We start from the raw sequence: 20023 nt of genomic DNA on the forward strand, positions 1-20023 counted from the left end.
CTTAATTCATATTCCGAACACAAATTAAGATAATTTTTAAGAATTTCGGAGAGCTTTTTGACCCTCCACAGACAGCAACGGAACTACCACGTTCAAAGCCCAGAAAGGTAGTAAGGACATCATTAAAATAGTCCATATGTCATCGATGGTTCAACCTTAATTTTACGAAGCTACAAGAATACTTTTTGTGTGCAAAGAAAAGAAAAATAACAATTGTATTCAACAATTTCGTCTGTTCCGTGTCAGAATTCGGCACGCTCATGACAGTACCACGGCACATCCGTCTGGTGCTGCTGATGCAGGAGCAAGAAGAGAAGAATTGTATAAAGTCGTTATTTTTGTTTTCTTTGCTCACAAAAGAATATTCTGGTAGCTTCATACAAGTATGGTTGAAGCACTGATGTCACATGGACTATTTTAACAATGTCCTTACTACCTTTCTGGGCCTTGAACATGGTAGTGCCGTCGCTGTCTATGTAGAGTAAAAAAAAAACGTTTAATCAAAAATATCTTAATTATATGGAGGGTCAGAAAGTGCTCAGATTTGATTAAAAAAAAAAAGGTCTTACGGATTTGGAACGACATGAGGGTGAGTAATTAATGACAGATTAAGATAATTTTTAAGAATTTAATTTCATATGAAATGTTTCGAAACCAGAATCCTCGTTTTCTGAAATCACACGTTCCGGACCACTGATTCAGAACTAAAGATTCAGAACTAAAGATTCGAAGCTTCTTGTTTCCGACAGCGGCAGCGGCTATCATCAGCGTCAGTGTCGCCGCCATATTGGACCGGGCAGCTCTTTGTCAGAAGACTGGTCTGAAGAAAATATGCCTGATTCGTGTGCTGCTTGGGGCTGCAAAAACCGCCGCACAATCCAAAGCAGATACCGGGGAATTACTTTTCACAAGTAAGGCTGTTGCGTCTGGTTGTATCAGGTCATTTTTACATTAACAGAGCCATACTGTTAATTGCTAACGATAACAGTCGCTAACTGTAAAAGCTGAGACTGTATAAAACATCTTAGAGGTGAAGTTCTTATAAAGTCTCAGGCTGTATTATAGTTTATATAGGGATTTATTATAGTGGTCCAATCAGCATGACCCATCTCGACTTTTACAACCCATCGCACTGGTTTGAGCAGCGCCACCAAGCCACGTAGCTGTGTACCTAAATCTTTAGCTAAAACACGTTACAGAAATGAAATGAAGCTAAGTGAAACTTTGTGCATTTCTGTGATATGACTCACGTTTCAGGTAGGTAACAACAAAAAAAACCTAAGTTTGTGTGACAAGTTAACTTTCCTTATTATTTCAGCTGATAACACAATAGCAAGGTACACACTGATTTTTCGTTGTTTTATTACTTACATTATTAGTTATCAGCAGTGTTGGGAAGGTTACTTTGGAAATGTAATAGGTTACAGATTACAAGTTACCCTATTTAAAATGTAATAGTAGTGTAACTTTTTCAATTACTTTGTTAAAGTAATGTAACTGATTACTTTTTAAAATTTCTAATGATACGGATTTGGAACGACATGAGGGGGAGTAATTAATGACAGATTAAGATAATTTTTAAGAATTTAATTTCATATGAAATGTTTCGAAACCAGAATCCTCGTTTTCTGAAATCACACGTTCCGGACCACTGATTCAGAACTAAAGATTCAGAACTAAAGATTCGAAGCTTCTTGTTTCCGACAGCGGCAGCGGCTATCATCAGCGTCAGTGTCGCCGCCATATTGGACCGGGCAGCTCTTTGTCAGAAGACTGGTCTGAAGAAAATATGCCTGATTCGTGTGCTGCTTGGGGCTGCAAAAACCGCCGCACAATCCAAAGCAGATACCGGGGAATTACTTTTCACAAGTAAGGCTGTTGCGTCTGGTTGTATCAGGTCATTTTTACATTAACAGAGCCATACTGTTAATTGCTAACGATAACAGTCGCTAACTGTAAAAGCTGAGACTGTATAAAACATCTTAGAGGTGAAGTTCTTATAAAGTCTCAGGCTGTATTATAGTTTATATAGGGATTTATTATAGTGGTCCAATCAGCATGACCCATCTCGACTTTTACAACCCATCGCACTGGTTTGAGCAGCGCCACCAAGCCACGTAGCTGTGTACCTAAATCTTTAGCTAAAACACGTTACAGAAATGAAATGAAGCTAAGTGAAACTTTGTGCATTTCTGTGATATGACTCACGTTTCAGGTAGGTAACAAAAAAAGACATGTAACTAGTTACTCCCCAACACTGGTTATCAGAAGTTTTTACTACTATTAAAAATAGTATACTATACAAATAGTACACAAAATATCTTTTTTTCACGTGACATCAAATCCTAAAAAGTCCTTTGCTTCATTTACTTTACTGAAAACTTAGAAATGTCTAATTATTCTTCCAAAAACTCCATAGCTGTACTAAATACAGACACCATGCAAGTTATTACTGTTTGGACCTTTGCTAGGAAGAAACTGTATACAATGAACCTGTTGAAACTTCGAGTACCCATGGTTTACATTGTAAACCACATTGCCCAAGACTTATCATCTATATTGGCTTTTTTTCTATAAACTGACTTTAATGACAAGCAGTTTGTTTCGGGTGAGTGACTGACATATTGTGAATCTGACGATTGTTAGCTGGCTATGTAACTTTTCTCACATTTTGAAGGTTTCCTAGGGAGAAAGCATTGAGGAGGCAGTGGGAAATAGCTACAAGAAGGAAAGGTTTTTCCGCCAGCGACTGCTCTGTGCTGTGCAGTGAGCACTTTAAGCCACAGGATGTAGACAGGACAGGTCAGATTGTCAGGATTCGAGAAGGAGCTAAACCATCTGTCTTCAGTTTCCCAGCTCATCTACAAAGAGTAGGTTTACCACTATATTATACAATTGTGATAGCTTGTTATTAGGCTCAGTTATTCATTTTTCTTCAACCTTAGCCAGTGGCACCCAGGAAAACAAGAACATCAAGGAAAGCTGAAGAGAGGCCGCCAGTGGACTGTTCTCAGCAGTTACAAAAGACTAAACCTCTGCCTAATGTAGTGAGTATTTGAATGAATTATGCACCAAAATGCTATGATTTTGAGTGGTGTTATAAACTCATCTTCCTTTCTTCTAGGACCACTCTTATGCATTGCCTGCAGATCCCACTGATCTAAAGGCTAGACTCGGAGAAGCCTTGGCTAGAGTGGAGAGTCTGGAGCGAGACATGAGGAACGTGAAGAAACGAGAACAGCGGGCAAAGAACATGGTGCTAGCTCTTCTAGAAGACCTGAATGGAAAGAACTTAAAAAATGACGAGTTGAAACACAAGCTCAATTTCTACTCAGGGAAAATGAAGAGTTGAACTGTATGGTGGATGAGTTCCATGGATGCCAAGCCTGGTGTTAAAATGATGATGTTATATATGTTGATATGTATTTTTGATTTGTCTATAGTTCCGGTGCAGTGGTTTGGTGGGAAAAGACTTTAGCCTCCAGTCTTGTGTGATATAACTGTTCTTTTTGTGACAATTTGTCAGCCTTAGCCTAGTCATTATTTTTTGTGTATTTTTAAATATTGTGTCTACAGGAATGGATAAATATGAAAAAAAAATGTTGTAATAAATATTACAATAATATTGTCTAATGAGAAATATTTAAAGTGTGCAGTAAATTTAACTTTTTTATTTTAAAAAAATCAGTTTTTCTGACTGCGTTATTGTAATACAGTTAGCATTAAACTTAAATTCAGGAACTGTTGTGGTATCTTTGATTTTGACAAAAAAACAATAGTGACATGAGTCTTCAGTGTATTTGATGGCTTTTTGAGTTTAGATATGGGGGTTATAATTTTGAGAAATATGTTTCAGGAAATATGTTTTTGCAATCTGGAAAAACTGCAGTACTTTATATGCCATAACAAAACCATGAAAAACTTTTCATAACATTTACAACTATGGAACGTCTTCTATATATATATATATTTTTCCATTGCATACCATTGAATAGTGTTTTATCAGAAACTAGCAATATGGTTTATTTATTTAGCATATTCATTAAACCAGTGGGGTCAGTTAAAAGTAGCTTAAAACATGGTAATAAACTTTTTCGAAATAGCATTCAAACAATGAAACCTTGAATTGCCACCTTAAAGTTCATTCGGTACAGATCAGAAAATTGGGTGTTGGTTCCATCTTCAGCATCTGAACTAATTCAGCCTGTTACATCCACTATTTGAGAACAGCATAAATGCTTTTGTTTACTATATTAATACTGACTTGCATACAAACTCTGAAACAACTGCAACTTAAACTTGAAAATGATTAAACTGACAAAGGCTTTCAAATATATGTAAAAGCACTGCCTCATATTTCCTTTTTTTTTTTTTTTTTTAATCACTGTTGACCATTTTGTATCTGCACTCCATACAGGCCATTACACCTGCATATGCTTTACCAAAGAAATTCAAAAGTATTCGGGAAAAGCAAAGACAATTTAAACCAATATTGGTCTACATACAGCAACTTGAGAAAACTCTTGAATGTCATAAAACATGTTCCTTTTCTTCTTAAACATCTGTATTAATCACTCCTATATATTGACAGAAGTACGTTTACAAACCAGGAGGTGTTTTATCCTTTTATTTGTATCTGGACAAAAAAAAAAAACAAACATTTGTTCAGAATTGTTCATGTATATGTTTGTGTGACATGTTCAGTTTGTGTGTCCGTCACTCATTCATATCGTCGGTAAAGTCAAGTCAGTCACAGTTTGGGCAATTGTAGGCAGAGGAGGAAAAGAAAGAAAAAAAGATTTAAATATAAATACATTTAAAAAGAAAGAAATTACCAAACCAGGATACAATATCCACCTGGGCAAGTCTTAATATTGAGTATGAAAAGTACTTAAACATGTAGCATTGTAAACACAGGTGAGTCCGCATTACTAGACACAGCCATATGCATCGGCTCCAGGTTTGAAAGAGACAAAAAGTCTCCAAATATCAACATCTACAAGATCTAGGACGGAAGACCATAAAGACCCAATTTCACTTATTTGTGGCCTCTTGTAAATATTTTATTGTTTTCTGCACTTCTCAGAAGTTATTTTAAGGAGTAAAGAGCAGTGCAAGGACTGCAACTTTAAACTGTGCCAATATAACAATATAACCGTTAAATTTCTGGTTTAATTGTAGTTCACAGAGATACACGGATCATATGACACCCAGCTTTGTTTTGTTATTTAAAAAATAATCTTTTGGCTTCTTAAAGCAAATGTCCTTAAATGAGAACAAAACATTTGTGAAAGAGGCCTGAACGGATTTGGATTTGCTGTAATTGTGCTACGGTTAGTTACACAGGGAAGTTAGACTTGAAACAACAAAGTTGGGTCTACATGGTCAGCTAGTGCGCTCATAAACAACACACACAAAAATACTCAACGAGGGCAAGAAAAGAATTTACAGAGTTTCTCCTTCAATTGTTAGCAATTTTCCTCACTTCCTCTATGCCAACAGAACAAAGTTCAAAAGGAACACAAGCTAAGCAAACAGTACACACTGAGGCAGTATTCCAACATTGCATTGGCCTTGGATAAAAGTATTAATCCAGCACAATAAATTAGGCATTTTTTTTCTTTATACCTTGGAGTTTACCAATTTGGTGTACAAATAGCAGACCATCACATCTCTACTGAAACTGTGGCAGACAATGTAACCTCTAATTTGTAAGATAAGAAAATAGAGCAGCAATATTTGCACAACATATGTGCACATTCAAGTAAATAAAAAAGGAAAAAAAAAAAAATCAAAGACAGATTGATACGCATCAGCCTCTTGTCTTTGTTGGTCTGATTGGCACTTTTGTGAATAGGAGTGCATTTCCATTAAGAGAGCATTTCTTTGCGTTTTTTGATCAACACACCCGTGGTCTTGTAGACCATTAGATATATTTCAATGAGCATAGTTTGCTTCCCTTCCCCCAATCATTTCAGTCTATTTTCCCATTTCTCTGATGTGTATGGAAATCTGGATGACTGCAGCATCCTCATTCCGAGATGGACTTCCTGTAAATGCAGCAAATGTCATCTAATATCACGCAGAACTAGGATTTGAACCGATTTAAAGTTGATACTGTTGTCAAAGAACATCAGATCGTGGAGAGGTATTTTCAAAGAGTTCAATTCGAGTCTCGCTTTCAAAAAGGTTCTTGAACCAGAATTACTATGGAAACCTCCTTTCGGTTATCACTTCTGATCAGGAATCGCATCAGATTGACATTTATAGAAGGACAAGGCTTCTAGATACTAGGCAACTGAACACAGGATGCTGATACAAGCGGCACTTTCTTTCACAAATCATCCGTCAGTCAACGTCTCGCTATGTTTTCATAGATACAGGCCCGTCCTAAATCAAATAACCCCTAGCATTCACTCAGAGAAGCACCCTTCGGTCAGTGTACTATGGAGGTAGAGGAAAAATGCTTCCATAATGAACTGAAAAGTTTACTCACAGTTTTTAAAGTAAACCACAGTAAGTTTCGTACGGGGCGAGAGGTTAATATTCAAACTTTTCATTCAATCCAAGACAGCCCAACATCAAACCCGGGTGGGTTTAACTTTTAATGCGTCAACTCAAAAAGTGCCAAACGGTGGAACAAATCACCGTGAACGTACTTGCATACGGAGAAAAAAGAAAGAAAAGATTTTTGGAGATTATGGAAGTCATTTCCCCTCGGTTTTATGCTAATCTGTTTGTGTACATGTTTATGAAGTGTAAGCTGGTCTTGTATGCATGTGTGCAAGGTGTGTGCAAATATAACATAATATCTATATATTTTTTTTTTATTTTTTTGCCCATATATTTAATTTAAATAAGTATTCCTTGCCATACCTAAAGCACCTGCAAAACTACAGAAACCGGAACTACTCCATCTAATGAGTGCAAGCTAATTGTTGAATGAAGATCTGGCAAGGGATACAAAATGATTGTTGAACACCATGCAAAACCCCAACATGCACATACTGAGGGCTGCGCTGAACAAAACACCTCGAACCACCCAGAATTACTATGCGCCAATTAATGACTAAAAACAGAGCAGAATTAAGACTCCATCATGTGCATCAATCCGGCCCTCAGATGTGTGTATTTCCCCCAGATCACATTTCAAAGTTAAAGCCTTTTGATCAAAAGAAGAGTAATTCATAACACTGCACACCACGAACATCCTACAACTAGATATTTCACCTCTGACTGGTTTAAAACAAAAGAAAAAAAAGAAAAGAAAACTGGGCATTATCTTTACTAAATGGGCTCTTTGGGCCCCACTTTTCCAGTCATTGTCTTTTAACAGTAATGACTTTTATGTTAGGATACTCTTTTACTAAAATACCTGGATTATTTCAACACCACCACGTCAAATAGACTCTACATAAACTCCACACCCAGCATGGTCTGAAATGATGAATACTAATACTAAGAGAAATGAAACGGCTTCACAAAGGCTTTGAAGAGTGCTTAAATCCTCATGAAACGTATCTGCAGATATTACGGTAGAGTTTCGTTTATAAAGCACAGCCATATCAAACACAACCAGGTGTGTTTAATTACCAGGATATGAATAATGAACAAAAAAAGGAATTCTAGAAATGCAAAACGATGAAAAACAAACCAAGATCAAAAGATGAAGGGTTTGGATTTTCTGATTTTAAATAAATGAGAAAACAATTCTCGCATCTTTCAGTGAAAGGGGAGAATTGTAGCATACCTCCCCTTGGGAAGAAAGAAAAAAAAAAAAAAAAAAAGGACACAGCGCCACGATTTCTACCTGAGGGGATGCTTATATAGCTGCATCACTGAGGGGGGGAAATTAAAGAAACTAAAATCCTTGTCTCTCTTGTGTGAGACACACCTCAGTGTCTAAATGAATCAGTCTGGGTCATGGGTCGAAATTTGGTTCACTCAGATTTCAGTGGTTGAGTGTTTCCGGCGTATGGTTTAGTAGCGGTATTGGGTGCAGGGATGGGTGTAAAGGTAAGGGGCGGCTGGTTAAAGCTGGAAGCCCTCCATGGGGGCCTCCTGCTGCGGGAAAAGAAACTGCTGCTGGTTCTCATCCACCTGTGGAGCCAGACTGGCATCCTCTTCCTCTACTCCAAAGTAGTGCTCGATGAGGTCAAAGGCTTTCTGGTAGATCTCCTGATTTTCATGACTCTGTAGGAACTCGATTTTGTCCAACCCTGACAGAGAGAGAAAGAGAGTGAGAGTTTACACACACACAAAAAAAGAAAAATGATTTACAGTGAAGACTTATACATTAAAAAATCTATTTCAAATAAATGCTGTTCTTTTGAACTTACTATTTATCAAAGTATCCAGAAAAAAACATTAATATTGTTTTTTTTTTATCACACCCCCCAGCATCATATTTGCTGAATGAAATACAATGTTTTTTTCATTTTGGGGTGCTAATTTAAAAAAATAGTGCCCGTTTGGCTTTAGCATGTTACAATTTTTACAAAATACGTGCATTTCTTAGCATTTTGGCTTTGAATAATCATTTGTAAGGTGAAGAAGTCTTGCCTTATCCCTTAAACCGGGGTGCTCAAACTCGGTCCTGGAGGGCCGGTGTCCTGCAGAGTTTAGCTCCAACCCCAATTAGACACACCTGAACCACCTAATCAAGCTCTTGCTAGGCATGCTAGAAACTTCCAGGCAGGTGTGTTGAGGCAAGTTGGAGCTCTCTGCAGGACATCGGCCCTCCAGGACCGAGTTTGGGCACCCCAGCATAAAACCATCTGAAAAGCTGCCACAAAGATGAGTAGTGACAGAAAATTACAGATTTTGTGAAAAAAAAAAAAAGCTTGTACATTTACAAACTTTTGTTTATAAAGTTCTGACATTTGACTACCTAAACCTGAAACATACAGGTGCATCTCAATAAATTAGAATGTCGTGGAAAAGTTCATTTATTTCAGTAATCAGTAATAAATTGTGAAACTCGTGCATTAAATAAATTCAATGCACACAGACTGAAGTAGTTTAAGTCTTTGGTTCTTTTAATTGTGATGATTTTGGCTCACATTTAACAAAAACCCACCAATTCACTGATGCACCTGTACATAGAATTTCAATGAATTCATTTATTTTGTGAAGAAAAACTGTGATGCAAAGTTTTATTAACAATTTTGAACTCAGCATCTTGAAATTCTGCAATATTAAGCATATCAGCACCTTTCTTTTTTCAAGATGCAGGGGCTGTGTAATAAATGATTCTTCAGCAGCAAATCAACATATTCGAATCTTTTCTGAAGGATCATGTGACACTAACGTCTGAAGAAAATTCAGCAATTTTAAAATGTTAGCATAGAAAATGTTTATTTTAAACTAATATTATTTCACAATATTAGTTTTTTCTCTATTACTGATTAAATAAATGCAGTTGAAATGAGCATAAGACATTTTTTGTAAGAAGCCACATCTCACAGAAGGATTTATTTCAAACACTCGACTGATGTTATGAAGTGAGTTTGGAGTAAAAATATGTTATCAAATGTGGTATTTTCACATGCTTTCAGATGGAGCAGCATTTACTACACAGAGCCGTAGTTCACGGAGAAGCTATGCAAACAGCTGTCATTATCGCGAACGATTTCTTCGATTTCAGAATCTCGCAATAAAATCGTCTGTGATTTTTTTTGCATAACTTGTCAGTGAGCTACGGCTCTGTGTAGTAAATTCTGCTCCATCTGAAAGCACGTGACAATCGCATTCGATTAATCGTGCAGCCCTACAACAAGCTGATTTTTTTTTTGCCATTTCTCATCATATTTTGATATGACGTCTCTGAAAATACATATGCAATTGTAGCATAAAATTGATGGTTTGATGAATATAATGTTACCATAGGCTTCCTCTATCAGACTGCAGTAAGGGTTGTGGCCACTGCCGTTCTGTTTGGCCTCCTGCTCGCCCAGTCTGAGAATGTTCTCCAGACCATTCAGAGCCACCAGAACGATCTTGGAGTCCATCACAGTCAACAGATCACAGAGAGGTTTAATGCAGCCCAAATTTACCAGATACCTACAGAAAAAGAAAAAAAAAACAACATGATGGAAAATCAATAAGCAGCAACATGTGTGCCACCATGTTCTGTCTTAATTCAATAGGAAAAAACAATCCAAATAACATTGTGCTTGGAATACTGCCCTCAAAAATTAAGTCCAATGGCTGCTTTATTTTTGGCACAGAGAATCATGTATTTCCCCTTCTGCTGCTTTGTGTAATTCGTGGAATTAATCAATTTGGAAAACTAGGCATGCACCAGTACGACTGGGACAATATTTGTCATTCAGTACTTAATTTCTCCGAAAATAAACATCATAATTTAATTTCCCACAATACAAATAACTGAAGATGAGGGAATTTATATTTGGCAAGCCATACCCCATCAAATCACTGTTTGTAATATAATCTGCATTTCAGATTTAGACACACAATGATACCATGAGCACGAGCCAAACACCCCAAGGTCAGCAAGTGAGCACCAACATTAGGCTAGCAACTGGTCCTAGTTTCCTTTCTTGTTCACTGATTCTAGAAAACATTTAAGCAATGTGAAACGTGAAAGGATAGGAAAGCAAAATAATTTTTTATTACAGCCAAAATTATCTTTCAGTCTAAAAGTAGACTAAGAAACATCATAAATAAAGAATCAAGTAAAATACCTTGAGCACAATCCAAAAGTAAAGCATACTCATAACACATCAATAATAACATCAAGTCATAACACCACACTTATGTAACACTCCAGTTAAAAACATGTCGCGTACATTATAAATACGATTAGATGAGATCTTAGATGGTAAGTTGTTGCTACACTTATGCCAAAGGAAGCACTCTGTAAATACACATTATAGGCTGATATATTTAATGAAGCACTGTTTGGGCTGCTGCAAAATGCCATAAGTGTATGTCTGATAAAAACTGAAGCCATTTGCTGTAAGTGTGCATAGTAATAAACACTTTAAGCACACTGCTACTTCCAGACAGTGTGATCTCACTAGACTGCATGAAAACCACACTGCAATTCAATCTGGATAAACACATCGCAAGTGCTCCCTAGTGATCAAGACAACTACTCCAATATTAGCGCTTGAGTTGTGCCATTCTAATAGCCTTCTGAGAAGACCCAAGATGGCCAGACGAGGATTGGTGGAGCACTTTAAATGGGCTGTCATGCTAAACTTAAACTACCTTGAGAATTTGTTTCTGAGGTTAGCTCTAACCCAATTATGTCTTGATGAGCGTGGAGCATTATTCTCCAGCAACCAATGGTGTCATGCATCTTGAAAAGCCAGACATATTGACAATCAGCATGTTATGTGCGCATTGTGGATGATTCTTGGTCAAAACAAGCAACACAGACAAAAAGAGGCTGTAAAGAGGGTAAATATTAGAGATGCACCAGTCGACTGGCCATCAGTCAGAACCAGACATTTTTTTGCTCCAAACACACAACTGATTGGTTTTATTTCATCCATTCTCTGTTCCAGACTTGCACATAAACTGCATTAGAATCATTCCCCAGAGTTTGTAATAGAAATATTACAAAGTCTGTAAACAGGATGTTAACAGAGAGATGGGACACGCTGAAGATGGACACAAATACAAGAGCACAGACACGCCAGCACAGAAAATACTGTTGCAGGCAGAACAAGAAAATTCTAAATATTGAATTGTGGGGGTGGAGGTTTATATGAATGCATCTCTGAAAGTAAATGACTGTCCAGAAAATTTTAGATGGCATTTACCTGCATGTAATGCCTATTAAAGTTGTATTTATAAGCACAGCTGCTTTGTGTTCAGCTTTAACCAATGAAAAGCTATTGCTTTTGTTCCATAAGCGCCACCTACTGTTAGAGAGTGATTCATTTAGCCCATCTGCTGTTTTTTTTTTTTTTGTGCAGTTGTTTTATGTAGCATAATTTCACAACGCTAAAATCAGACTATTCAGACACATTCGTAAAAACAACTGCTTATGCTACATGCATGTAGCATCTTTGTTTGATTCATGGTTAAAATGCATTGTTTGCTTCCAATTTCAAATGGCTTCAGATATTTTTATTTAAGGCCAATTTGGCATGTAATAGAGCAATAAATATTGTTCATGTACTCTTTTGTTCTTTGTTGTCTCTTGCTTAGCAATTGGTATCAGCCCATTCACTAATTAAAAATAAATAAATAAAAATAATTGGAAATCAGGATTAGCCATAAAAAAAAATATGACCAGTGCATCCTTAGTAAATATGAATGCAAAGCCAAATGTAGGCTTACAATTAGGTCTATGACAAATAAGAGGGTAAATAAAGAAAAAGGAAACATCTACTTTAAAAGTATTCTCATTCTTAGATTTTTCATTCAGTTTTGAAAAATGTTTATACCATTTAGCAAATATTTAAACTGAATTACTCTAAAATGTCATGTGGTATAACCATCAAGTAAAAAGTAACATTTTCCTTACACACTTTTTTCCCCCCAAGGAAAAAGGTACTTTTTATAATTCTCTGGGAAGTCGCACCACATGACATTTTACCGACTGAGCTAACCTGGCCTTGTCATAAGGTCAAATTATCTAATTTTAGGTGATTAATTAACCTTGACACAGTGATATGGGTCTGCAGGGGTCCTCTCTATGATATCAGTTCATATATTGCTATTGGATCTGCTCGCCAAAAATGAGCTCCATGTCAATGACCTGATTCACAAAGTGATGGCAAATGATACGGCAGTCTTTGTGACACTTTAGTCAGAAGTCTGAATGCTTAAGATGCTTAAAACAAGCCGCTTGAAAGCGCACGCTTGGAGCTCACCTGATCTGCTCAGGTGTGCCACCTGACGTGGCATTAGTGATCGCCCACGCCGCCTCCTTCCTGGTGCGGAATTCAGCTTTCTGTAGGATATCTATCAAGACTGGGAAGATGTTTGCATCTATTACGGCCTGCAGAAGATGTTGATGACAGGTGAGAAAAAGAACAGAGGATTAAAGACATCCTTAAATCCAAAAATAAATCCTAAGTAGACACTACAAACAAGTTCACTCCTTTGAAGGTTTGAGGCCGCAGCCGTGTAACCCTGCTGCACATGATAAACAAGCTGAGCCTTGCGAGTGTGCCTCTGTGTAGCAGATGTGGAGTGTGGGTCATGGTGTACCTGAATCTGTGCTCTGTTTCCCGCTGTGATGTTGGAGATGGTCCAGCAGGCCTCCTTCCTGATGGATTCCTTGGCGCTACTGAGCAGGTGCAGGAGGCAGGGGAGAGCTGAGCAGTTCAACACCACCTAGGGCAGAGAGAACAGAAGCATAAGGAGACCATCCATTTCCTGTTCGAAACAAGAGGTAATCATACATGAAGACGAATAAACACATCTGCTCACACACAAACACACCTGTGTCTGAATGTCATCTCCTGTAACAATGTTTCCAACAGCCCTCAGAGCAGGAGAGGCCACCTTGTAGTCGGTGTGCCTGCAAGAAAAGAGGAAGCTGGTCATTTATTAAGACCAGTAGTTCTCAACCTTTATGATTCAAAAGGTCCCCTGTTGTCCAACACAATATTTGAAAGGCCCCCTGATATACAGTGGGTACGGAAAGTATTCAGACCCCCTTCAATTTTTCACTCTGTTCTATTGCAGCCATTTGCCGCAGGTTTACCTTCCAACAAGACAATGACCCTAAGCACACAGCTAAAATAACGAAGGAGTGGCTTCACAACAACTCTGTGACTGTTCTTGAATGGCCCAGCCAGAGCCCTGACTTAAACCCAATTGAGCATCTCTGGAGAGACCTAAAAATGGCTGTCCACCAACGTTTACCATCCAACCTGACAGAACTGGAGAGGATCTGCAAGGAGGAATGGCAGAGGATCCCCAAATCCAGGTGTGAAAAACTTGTTGCATCTTTCCCAAAAAGACTCATGGCTGTATTAGATCAAAAGGGTGCTTCTACTAAATACTGAGCAAAGGGTCTGAATACTTAGGACCATGTGATATTTCAGTTTTTCTTTTTTAATAAATCTGCAAAAATGTCAACGATTCTGTGTTTTTCTGTCAATATAGGGGGCTGTGTGTACATTAATGAGGAAAAAAAAATAACTTAAATGATTTTAGCAAATGGCTGCAATATAACAAAGAGTGAAAAATTGAAGGGGGTCTTCTGAGTGACAGAAGTACAGAGCATTCAATAGATTGCACTGTTTAACAACATAGCGACTGTTCAGCTGACAAATTTCTGAAAAACCTTTAAGCAGACAAAAACAGTTTTGAACATTTTGAAAATGCACGATTTTATACAGTGCATGCCATTGTAAAGACTGCAAGTCTATCCCTCACAGGCTCGTTTTCATCTATTTTAAATTAAATATGACATTTAACCTGACTAAAGGTTATAGATATGTTCTGTATTGCTGCCATTTTCAGACTTATTAACAAAAACTGAGAGGACTGACATAAAATGAATGAACCATGATTCATTTTGTGTTTCCAGCAGTCTGAAGAATATTTTTTTCAATAAAAACTAATTAATTTTAAGCTAAATGAAATTCAGTATAATCTTGATTTTATCTGTTGTTTTGTTTAGCACTTTAAATCAGAGTAATGTTTGATTATTTTAATATATTAATAATAATAACATAGCCTGGGGACCCCTTGGATGTTTTCTGAGAAAGACTGATAAGGTAAAGCTCAAATAAATAATTTTGAAAAAACTGTCGATACATATTCTGCAATCTGAGTTTTAAAAACAAAGTTAAATCAAAACAGATCCTATTTAAAGTTTGTAATTATTTGGATTTGAAATATGGCACAAGTCATTTATTGTTTTGGTCTTTTTCGAGCTTGACTGCTACTGGCCACAAAAATGCTTTTGCTGTATGGAAAATGAATAGCATGAATCATTTTTAAAAACATCTATGTTTGAGTTTCCCAGAAGTAGTCTTGTCATACCTTCCTTTTCATTATACAGTCAGATGTGGTGGATTTAGGCAAGTCCACATTTTTAGTTATGTCCTGCTGAATATTCAGTTTCACTTTGAAATATGTCACTATGGAACTTAAATGTTCCATAAAACCAGTTTCAATATGACCTAGAAATGACAACGTAAGCTGACTCACATGAGCAGCTCCACCAGCCTCCTGCAGACCCCTGAATCAATAACTGCCTGGATCTTCTCATTGGGCCCATCGGAGAGATAGGACAAAGCCCAACAGGCATCAGCCAGCAGGTCTGAATCACTGCTGAATAAAAGACGAGACAGCACAGGCAGGCATGGAGACACCTACAAGAGCAAAAGACAGCTATCAATAAGAAGTCTGTGTGGAATATGTAAATGTAATTTATGTCTATAATAAAGTATAAAAAACTACTGCATAATGACATGACTGAGTCATGTGTGTAAACACTTCTTTCATTTGATACATATTATTTGAGATATTACTTAAATGTACACTACTGTTTCAAAGCTTGGGGTTGGTAAGATTTTTTAATGATTTTCAAAGGTTTATTTTTAATAAAAAGCAGGTCACAAATTATTTGAATTTATTTGATCAAAAATATAGTAAAAACTAGGGCTGCACGATAAATCGCATGCGATATTTAATGCGCATCTTGTCAGTAAAGCCGGTTCTGTAATCAGAGGTATTAAATATCGCATGCGATTTATCGTGCAGCCCTAGTAAAAACAATAATATTGGGAAATATTATTACAATTTAAAACCACTGTTTTCTATTTGAACATAATCTATTTGATCATAGTCTTTTTAATATGCAACTTATTCCTGCAATGACAAAGCAAAATTTTCAGCAGCCATTATTCCAGTCTTCATTGCCATATGAGACACTGAGACTTATGACACACAAAGATCTTCAGAAATCATTCTAATATACATGTTGTTATACATGTTGTACTGCTTATTAATGCATTTTTTTCCAGGACCATTTAGTGAATAGAAAGTTATAAAAAGTTATTAAAAAAAATGAAATAGAAATCTTCCGTAACATTATAAACGAATTAAGGGAAGTTAAAATATATATAAAAATGTATTTTCTCTGGATATTGTCATGCTATCTTCCATGTCTTTTTATCAATAATATTTAAAAAATATATATAATAATAAATGTATTTACTGTATCTTTTGATCAACTAAATGCACCTTCGCTAAATAAAACAGTTTCTTTATAAAACATGATTGAACCTAAACGTTTGAACAGCAGTGTATAAATAAAATATATAAATTACTATATTTAAATGTTTTTAAAAAATCTGATACCAATGTATAACATATCTAATAAATAAAAAATAAATAAATAAAACAATGCCATGTTGCATTCAAGTCAGTTAAGCATTTCATAGTAGGGTGTTTTGGGTAGTTGCCAGGGTGTAATGGCTGGTTGCTAGGGCACTCTTCTGGGTTACTTCATAGCTCAAGTTAAACAAGCTCACCCTAAGCCTCTAGGATATACAGTGGATACATTGGCATTGCTGTACATTTATTATTATTATTTTATTTTAGTATCACCTTGGTACCCAATTTGCTTGTACCTGTGACATCTCTATCATCCTGTGAAGTGCTTTCTTAAACATAAAGAAAATGAGAGTGTTGTCAAGGGGACAGATAAGCAGTACAGACCTTCTCAAAGTCTGGGGGTGGACTTTTGCCTCTGCAGAGGTTGGACAAGGCCCACACAGCATTCCTGGTCATTGTAAGACGAGTTGATTTGGTCAGCAGCCTGGGGATGAAAAAAGTATCATCAAGTATCATCAATCCTTATCTTCAGCAAACATGTTTGTTTCTTCTGCAAAAGATGTTCAATTCACTGCTATGTCAGATAAATACCAGTACTGTGGCCTCATGTAAGGTGAACAGAAAAACCAAGCACTCACATTAGCAGAGGAGGAAGGATATTACAATTTAGCACAAAATCTCTGCACACAGCGCTGTCTCCCGCAATGTTCCCCAAAGCCCAAACAGCCTGTGACATGAAGATTCATTAACATACCCACATGGGATTTATACTCGTTTAGCACAAACAAAACAAGGTGACTTCTCCCTTGCAGCTTTATAACTTGTACCTGCTCCTGCACGTCTTCAAACTCTGAGTTGAGAAGCTCGATAAAGACAGGTACAGCACCGGCCTCGATCACAAACTTTGTCTGCTGAGATGTTCCAGACGCGATGTTGGTCAGTGCCCAAGCGGCCTCAAACTAAGGGAAAAAAGCACACACTTTCAAGGATCTGACTTTAGAACTCTAAATGGAGAAAGTAGTTTAGCTTTCATCACATCTCACCTGTAATGTGCAATTCGTACTTTTCTGAAGGAACTCAACAAATCTACTCACAACTCCCGGTGTGCTTATCACCTCGTCAATAGGAGGGTTTGGTTCTGAACAACACAAAGATTGATTTATTAAAACTCATCCACACGTCTAGGCAACTCCAGACATGTGTTTGTGTCAGATACCTTTGGAAAGTAGCTTTCTGAACCTCTGTGTCATGACCAGTTGTAGTTCAGGATCTTCTGAGAAGAGCATTTCAACCATGTCTCTTGTAATTACTCCATCCTAAAAAACACATAGGACAAATTTGGTCTAGATCAATGACAGTAATTTGTTTTCGGCCCAGGTTTGCACCTCTGAGAAGTTCAAATCAATAGTGCTTATTGAATTAAGGGGCTATAATGCACTACTAACAACAGTCCCAGTGTTACCTCTGCCTGTAAGTGACATAATGGGAGAAGGCAAACTATGCATTTGGATTTGAACTCACTGGGGCTGTGGTGGACGAGACGTAGGAATCCATAAGAGGACTGTCAAACATCCCCCCTTCTTCACCAAGCAGCTCCACATTTCTCCTCTTAAACAGCTGCCAAGAGAAACAGAGAGAATCAATGGTGCAAATTGCATCAATTGATGTAACAGTTAAAGTTCACATGAAACAGCATTCACAGACCATTTCACTTCTTTAACAGAATGCAATTTAAACTGCAACAGGATAGACAATAAGAAAAGGATGTAGTATAGTATGGGATAATACTACAAAATATTTCTATTCCAAATAAATTCTGGTTTATTATAATTTCAGGTTACCTTTAAAAGACAGTACATGTAGTACGGAACATGAAACGAAAGAAAAGTGGACAGTCACCTGTTGCTCTCGTTTCTGTTTCCTCAGCTGAATGCCTTCCTCCTCCCTTCTCCGACGCATCTCCTCCAGGTTGAGTGCTTTGTTCTTGTAGCGGTTCATCCTGAAATTATCCTTCGCAGGACTTCCTGAAGGCTCTGCAGAACAGACCGAATCAGTAACAGTTTATAGACACACAACGGATAATGAATAGTCTGCTTTGATCCTAGATAAACCATGATAATCAGCCTCCCAACCACCCTCTTGCTGCATACTATCTATCCTAAATAATATGCAAGATTAGCATTAGTATTTTTCAAATCTCCGGACTCACTGATAAAACACGAGCAGTACAATCCAATGAAACAGAAACAGAAAAAGGTTTATTTGTTTTGTCTTCTTTAGATTGTGTGACATCACATCTCAGATATAAGAGTTGCCCAAGAGCACTTAAAGACAGTGTGTAGCTGAAATCGCCAAACCTTTTAATTAGGAGCAGGTGTCCACATAATCTTGGCCATGCAGTATTCTTTTTTATTGCATAATAAGTACATGACAGAACAAAAGCCTATTTTTTCTTTACTATTTATTCATTAAAGAATCCTAAAAAAAAAAGATGCACCGATTGCAATTTTCTTGGTCGATTCCGATTTCCGATTTTTTGTTAGTGTGATCTGCCGATACCGATTTTTGCCGATTCCGATTTTATTTCTAAGAACTATAATTGACAGCATATACAAACAAAAATCTACTTTTCTTCAACGCAAAGTTTTATTTTCATAAAAAACACAAGTAAAAAGACAGTAATATTATAAGAATAAAAAAAATTGCAAACAACGGCACAAATAAATGCAATAGAATAAAGAGAGCTATGAAACTAAGTTTTTCAGGTTACGTAAGTTTTTATTCAGTTAAGAAATACTACAGAAATTAAAGTAATCATTAAAGTATTTGATTACTTTAATTTCTGTAGTCTTCATTGTAAAAATTAAATACAGATTAATGCTTACCATTAAAGTTATAAAACGTATTCAGTCAAGAGCAGAAAATAATTTTTTGTTCTTTGATTAACTTGATTAACATGACAGACAGCAGCAAGAATATTGGACTGCGGTCCCTTTAAGAGTTTATCCACGGACCCAATATACTGTTACACAACATGCGTTCTCTTTCTCAACTGTTTAACGTACCAAAACTGACTGTGTTTAACTAGATACTCGCCAAAACGGGCATTTTAACAATTTTTTTATGTATTTGAACGTTTTAGCGCAGTTAGCCACTCATTTTGGTATTTGTGGCTCACAAGCTGTTTGAGACTGAGTGCGGTTTGTGCGCTCCACTAATATAGATCAGTGGTGGAGCGCGCGCGTTTGATATAAGCGCAAAACCTGCGGGAATGACTAAAATAATGCGCAATACAGGCGCGGCTGACGTTATTGCTAGGGGTGCTCCGATTGATCGGCTACCGATCACTATCGGCCGATAATCACGTTGGGATGATTGATCGGCGGTCTCTAAAAAGGCCGATCTCAAAAAAACGATCTCAAGCTGATGACGCTGCCGTGAGAGGTTTGGCACGACCTGCAGCGTCACCGTCTCTGTCCGGCGCGGGTGAAACAATTATAATGCTGAAGGTGAGGTACTCACCTTCATATTTCTTCATTAAATAACTTACAAAGTAATTTGAAAACCTTGTGTGAGACGTAATTTCACAAACAGCGTGAGTGATTCACCGCACGCGCTCTCTCTTTCTCTCTCAAAATACGCAAATGGCTTCAAATCACCACATATCGCGTCTGTCTACAAGCGAGCTGCACGCTGCACAGATGACACAGGAATTGTCACTTGCACAGTCGAGGCAGTGTCACAT

The 20023-nt window shown here is 37.2% G+C and overlaps 2 protein-coding genes across 2 annotated transcripts in view; one reads left to right on the forward strand and one right to left on the reverse strand.

Annotated features, from left to right (window-relative positions):
- The window catches only part of LOC107687100 (THAP domain-containing protein 6-like), a 3847-nt gene extending 276 nt beyond the window's left edge, over positions 1–3571 (forward strand). The window contains exons 2-6 of the mRNA XM_016484280.1: positions 247–298; positions 1669–1869; positions 2678–2870; positions 2946–3047; positions 3125–3571. Of these exons, the coding sequence (XP_016339766.1) occupies positions 247–298; positions 1669–1869; positions 2678–2870; positions 2946–3047; positions 3125–3352 (776 nt within the window). The 3' untranslated portion in view covers positions 3353–3571. The remainder of the gene's footprint in view (positions 1–246; positions 299–1668; positions 1870–2677; positions 2871–2945; positions 3048–3124) is intronic.
- Positions 3572–7785: 4214 nt separating this feature from the next.
- Positions 7786–20023, reverse strand: part of kpna6 (karyopherin alpha 6 (importin alpha 7)) — a 20487-nt gene continuing 8249 nt past the window's right edge. The window contains exons 2-14 of the mRNA XM_016484239.1: positions 18178–18311; positions 17800–17895; positions 17495–17594; positions 17322–17416; positions 17106–17237; positions 16917–17005; positions 16663–16762; positions 15148–15311; positions 13426–13504; positions 13192–13317; positions 12852–12979; positions 9884–10062; positions 7786–8219 (exon numbers count right to left, since the gene is read on the reverse strand). Coding sequence (XP_016339725.1) covers positions 8032–8219; positions 9884–10062; positions 12852–12979; positions 13192–13317; positions 13426–13504; positions 15148–15311; positions 16663–16762; positions 16917–17005; positions 17106–17237; positions 17322–17416; positions 17495–17594; positions 17800–17895; positions 18178–18311 — 1610 coding nt within the window. The 3' untranslated portion in view covers positions 7786–8031. The remainder of the gene's footprint in view (positions 8220–9883; positions 10063–12851; positions 12980–13191; positions 13318–13425; positions 13505–15147; positions 15312–16662; positions 16763–16916; positions 17006–17105; positions 17238–17321; positions 17417–17494; positions 17595–17799; positions 17896–18177; positions 18312–20023) is intronic.

Source organism: Sinocyclocheilus anshuiensis, unplaced genomic scaffold, assembly GCF_001515605.1.
Source record: "Sinocyclocheilus anshuiensis isolate Anshui unplaced genomic scaffold, SAMN03320099.WGS_v1.1 scaffold1251, whole genome shotgun sequence".
Lineage (NCBI taxonomy): Eukaryota > Metazoa > Chordata > Actinopteri > Cypriniformes > Cyprinidae > Sinocyclocheilus > Sinocyclocheilus anshuiensis.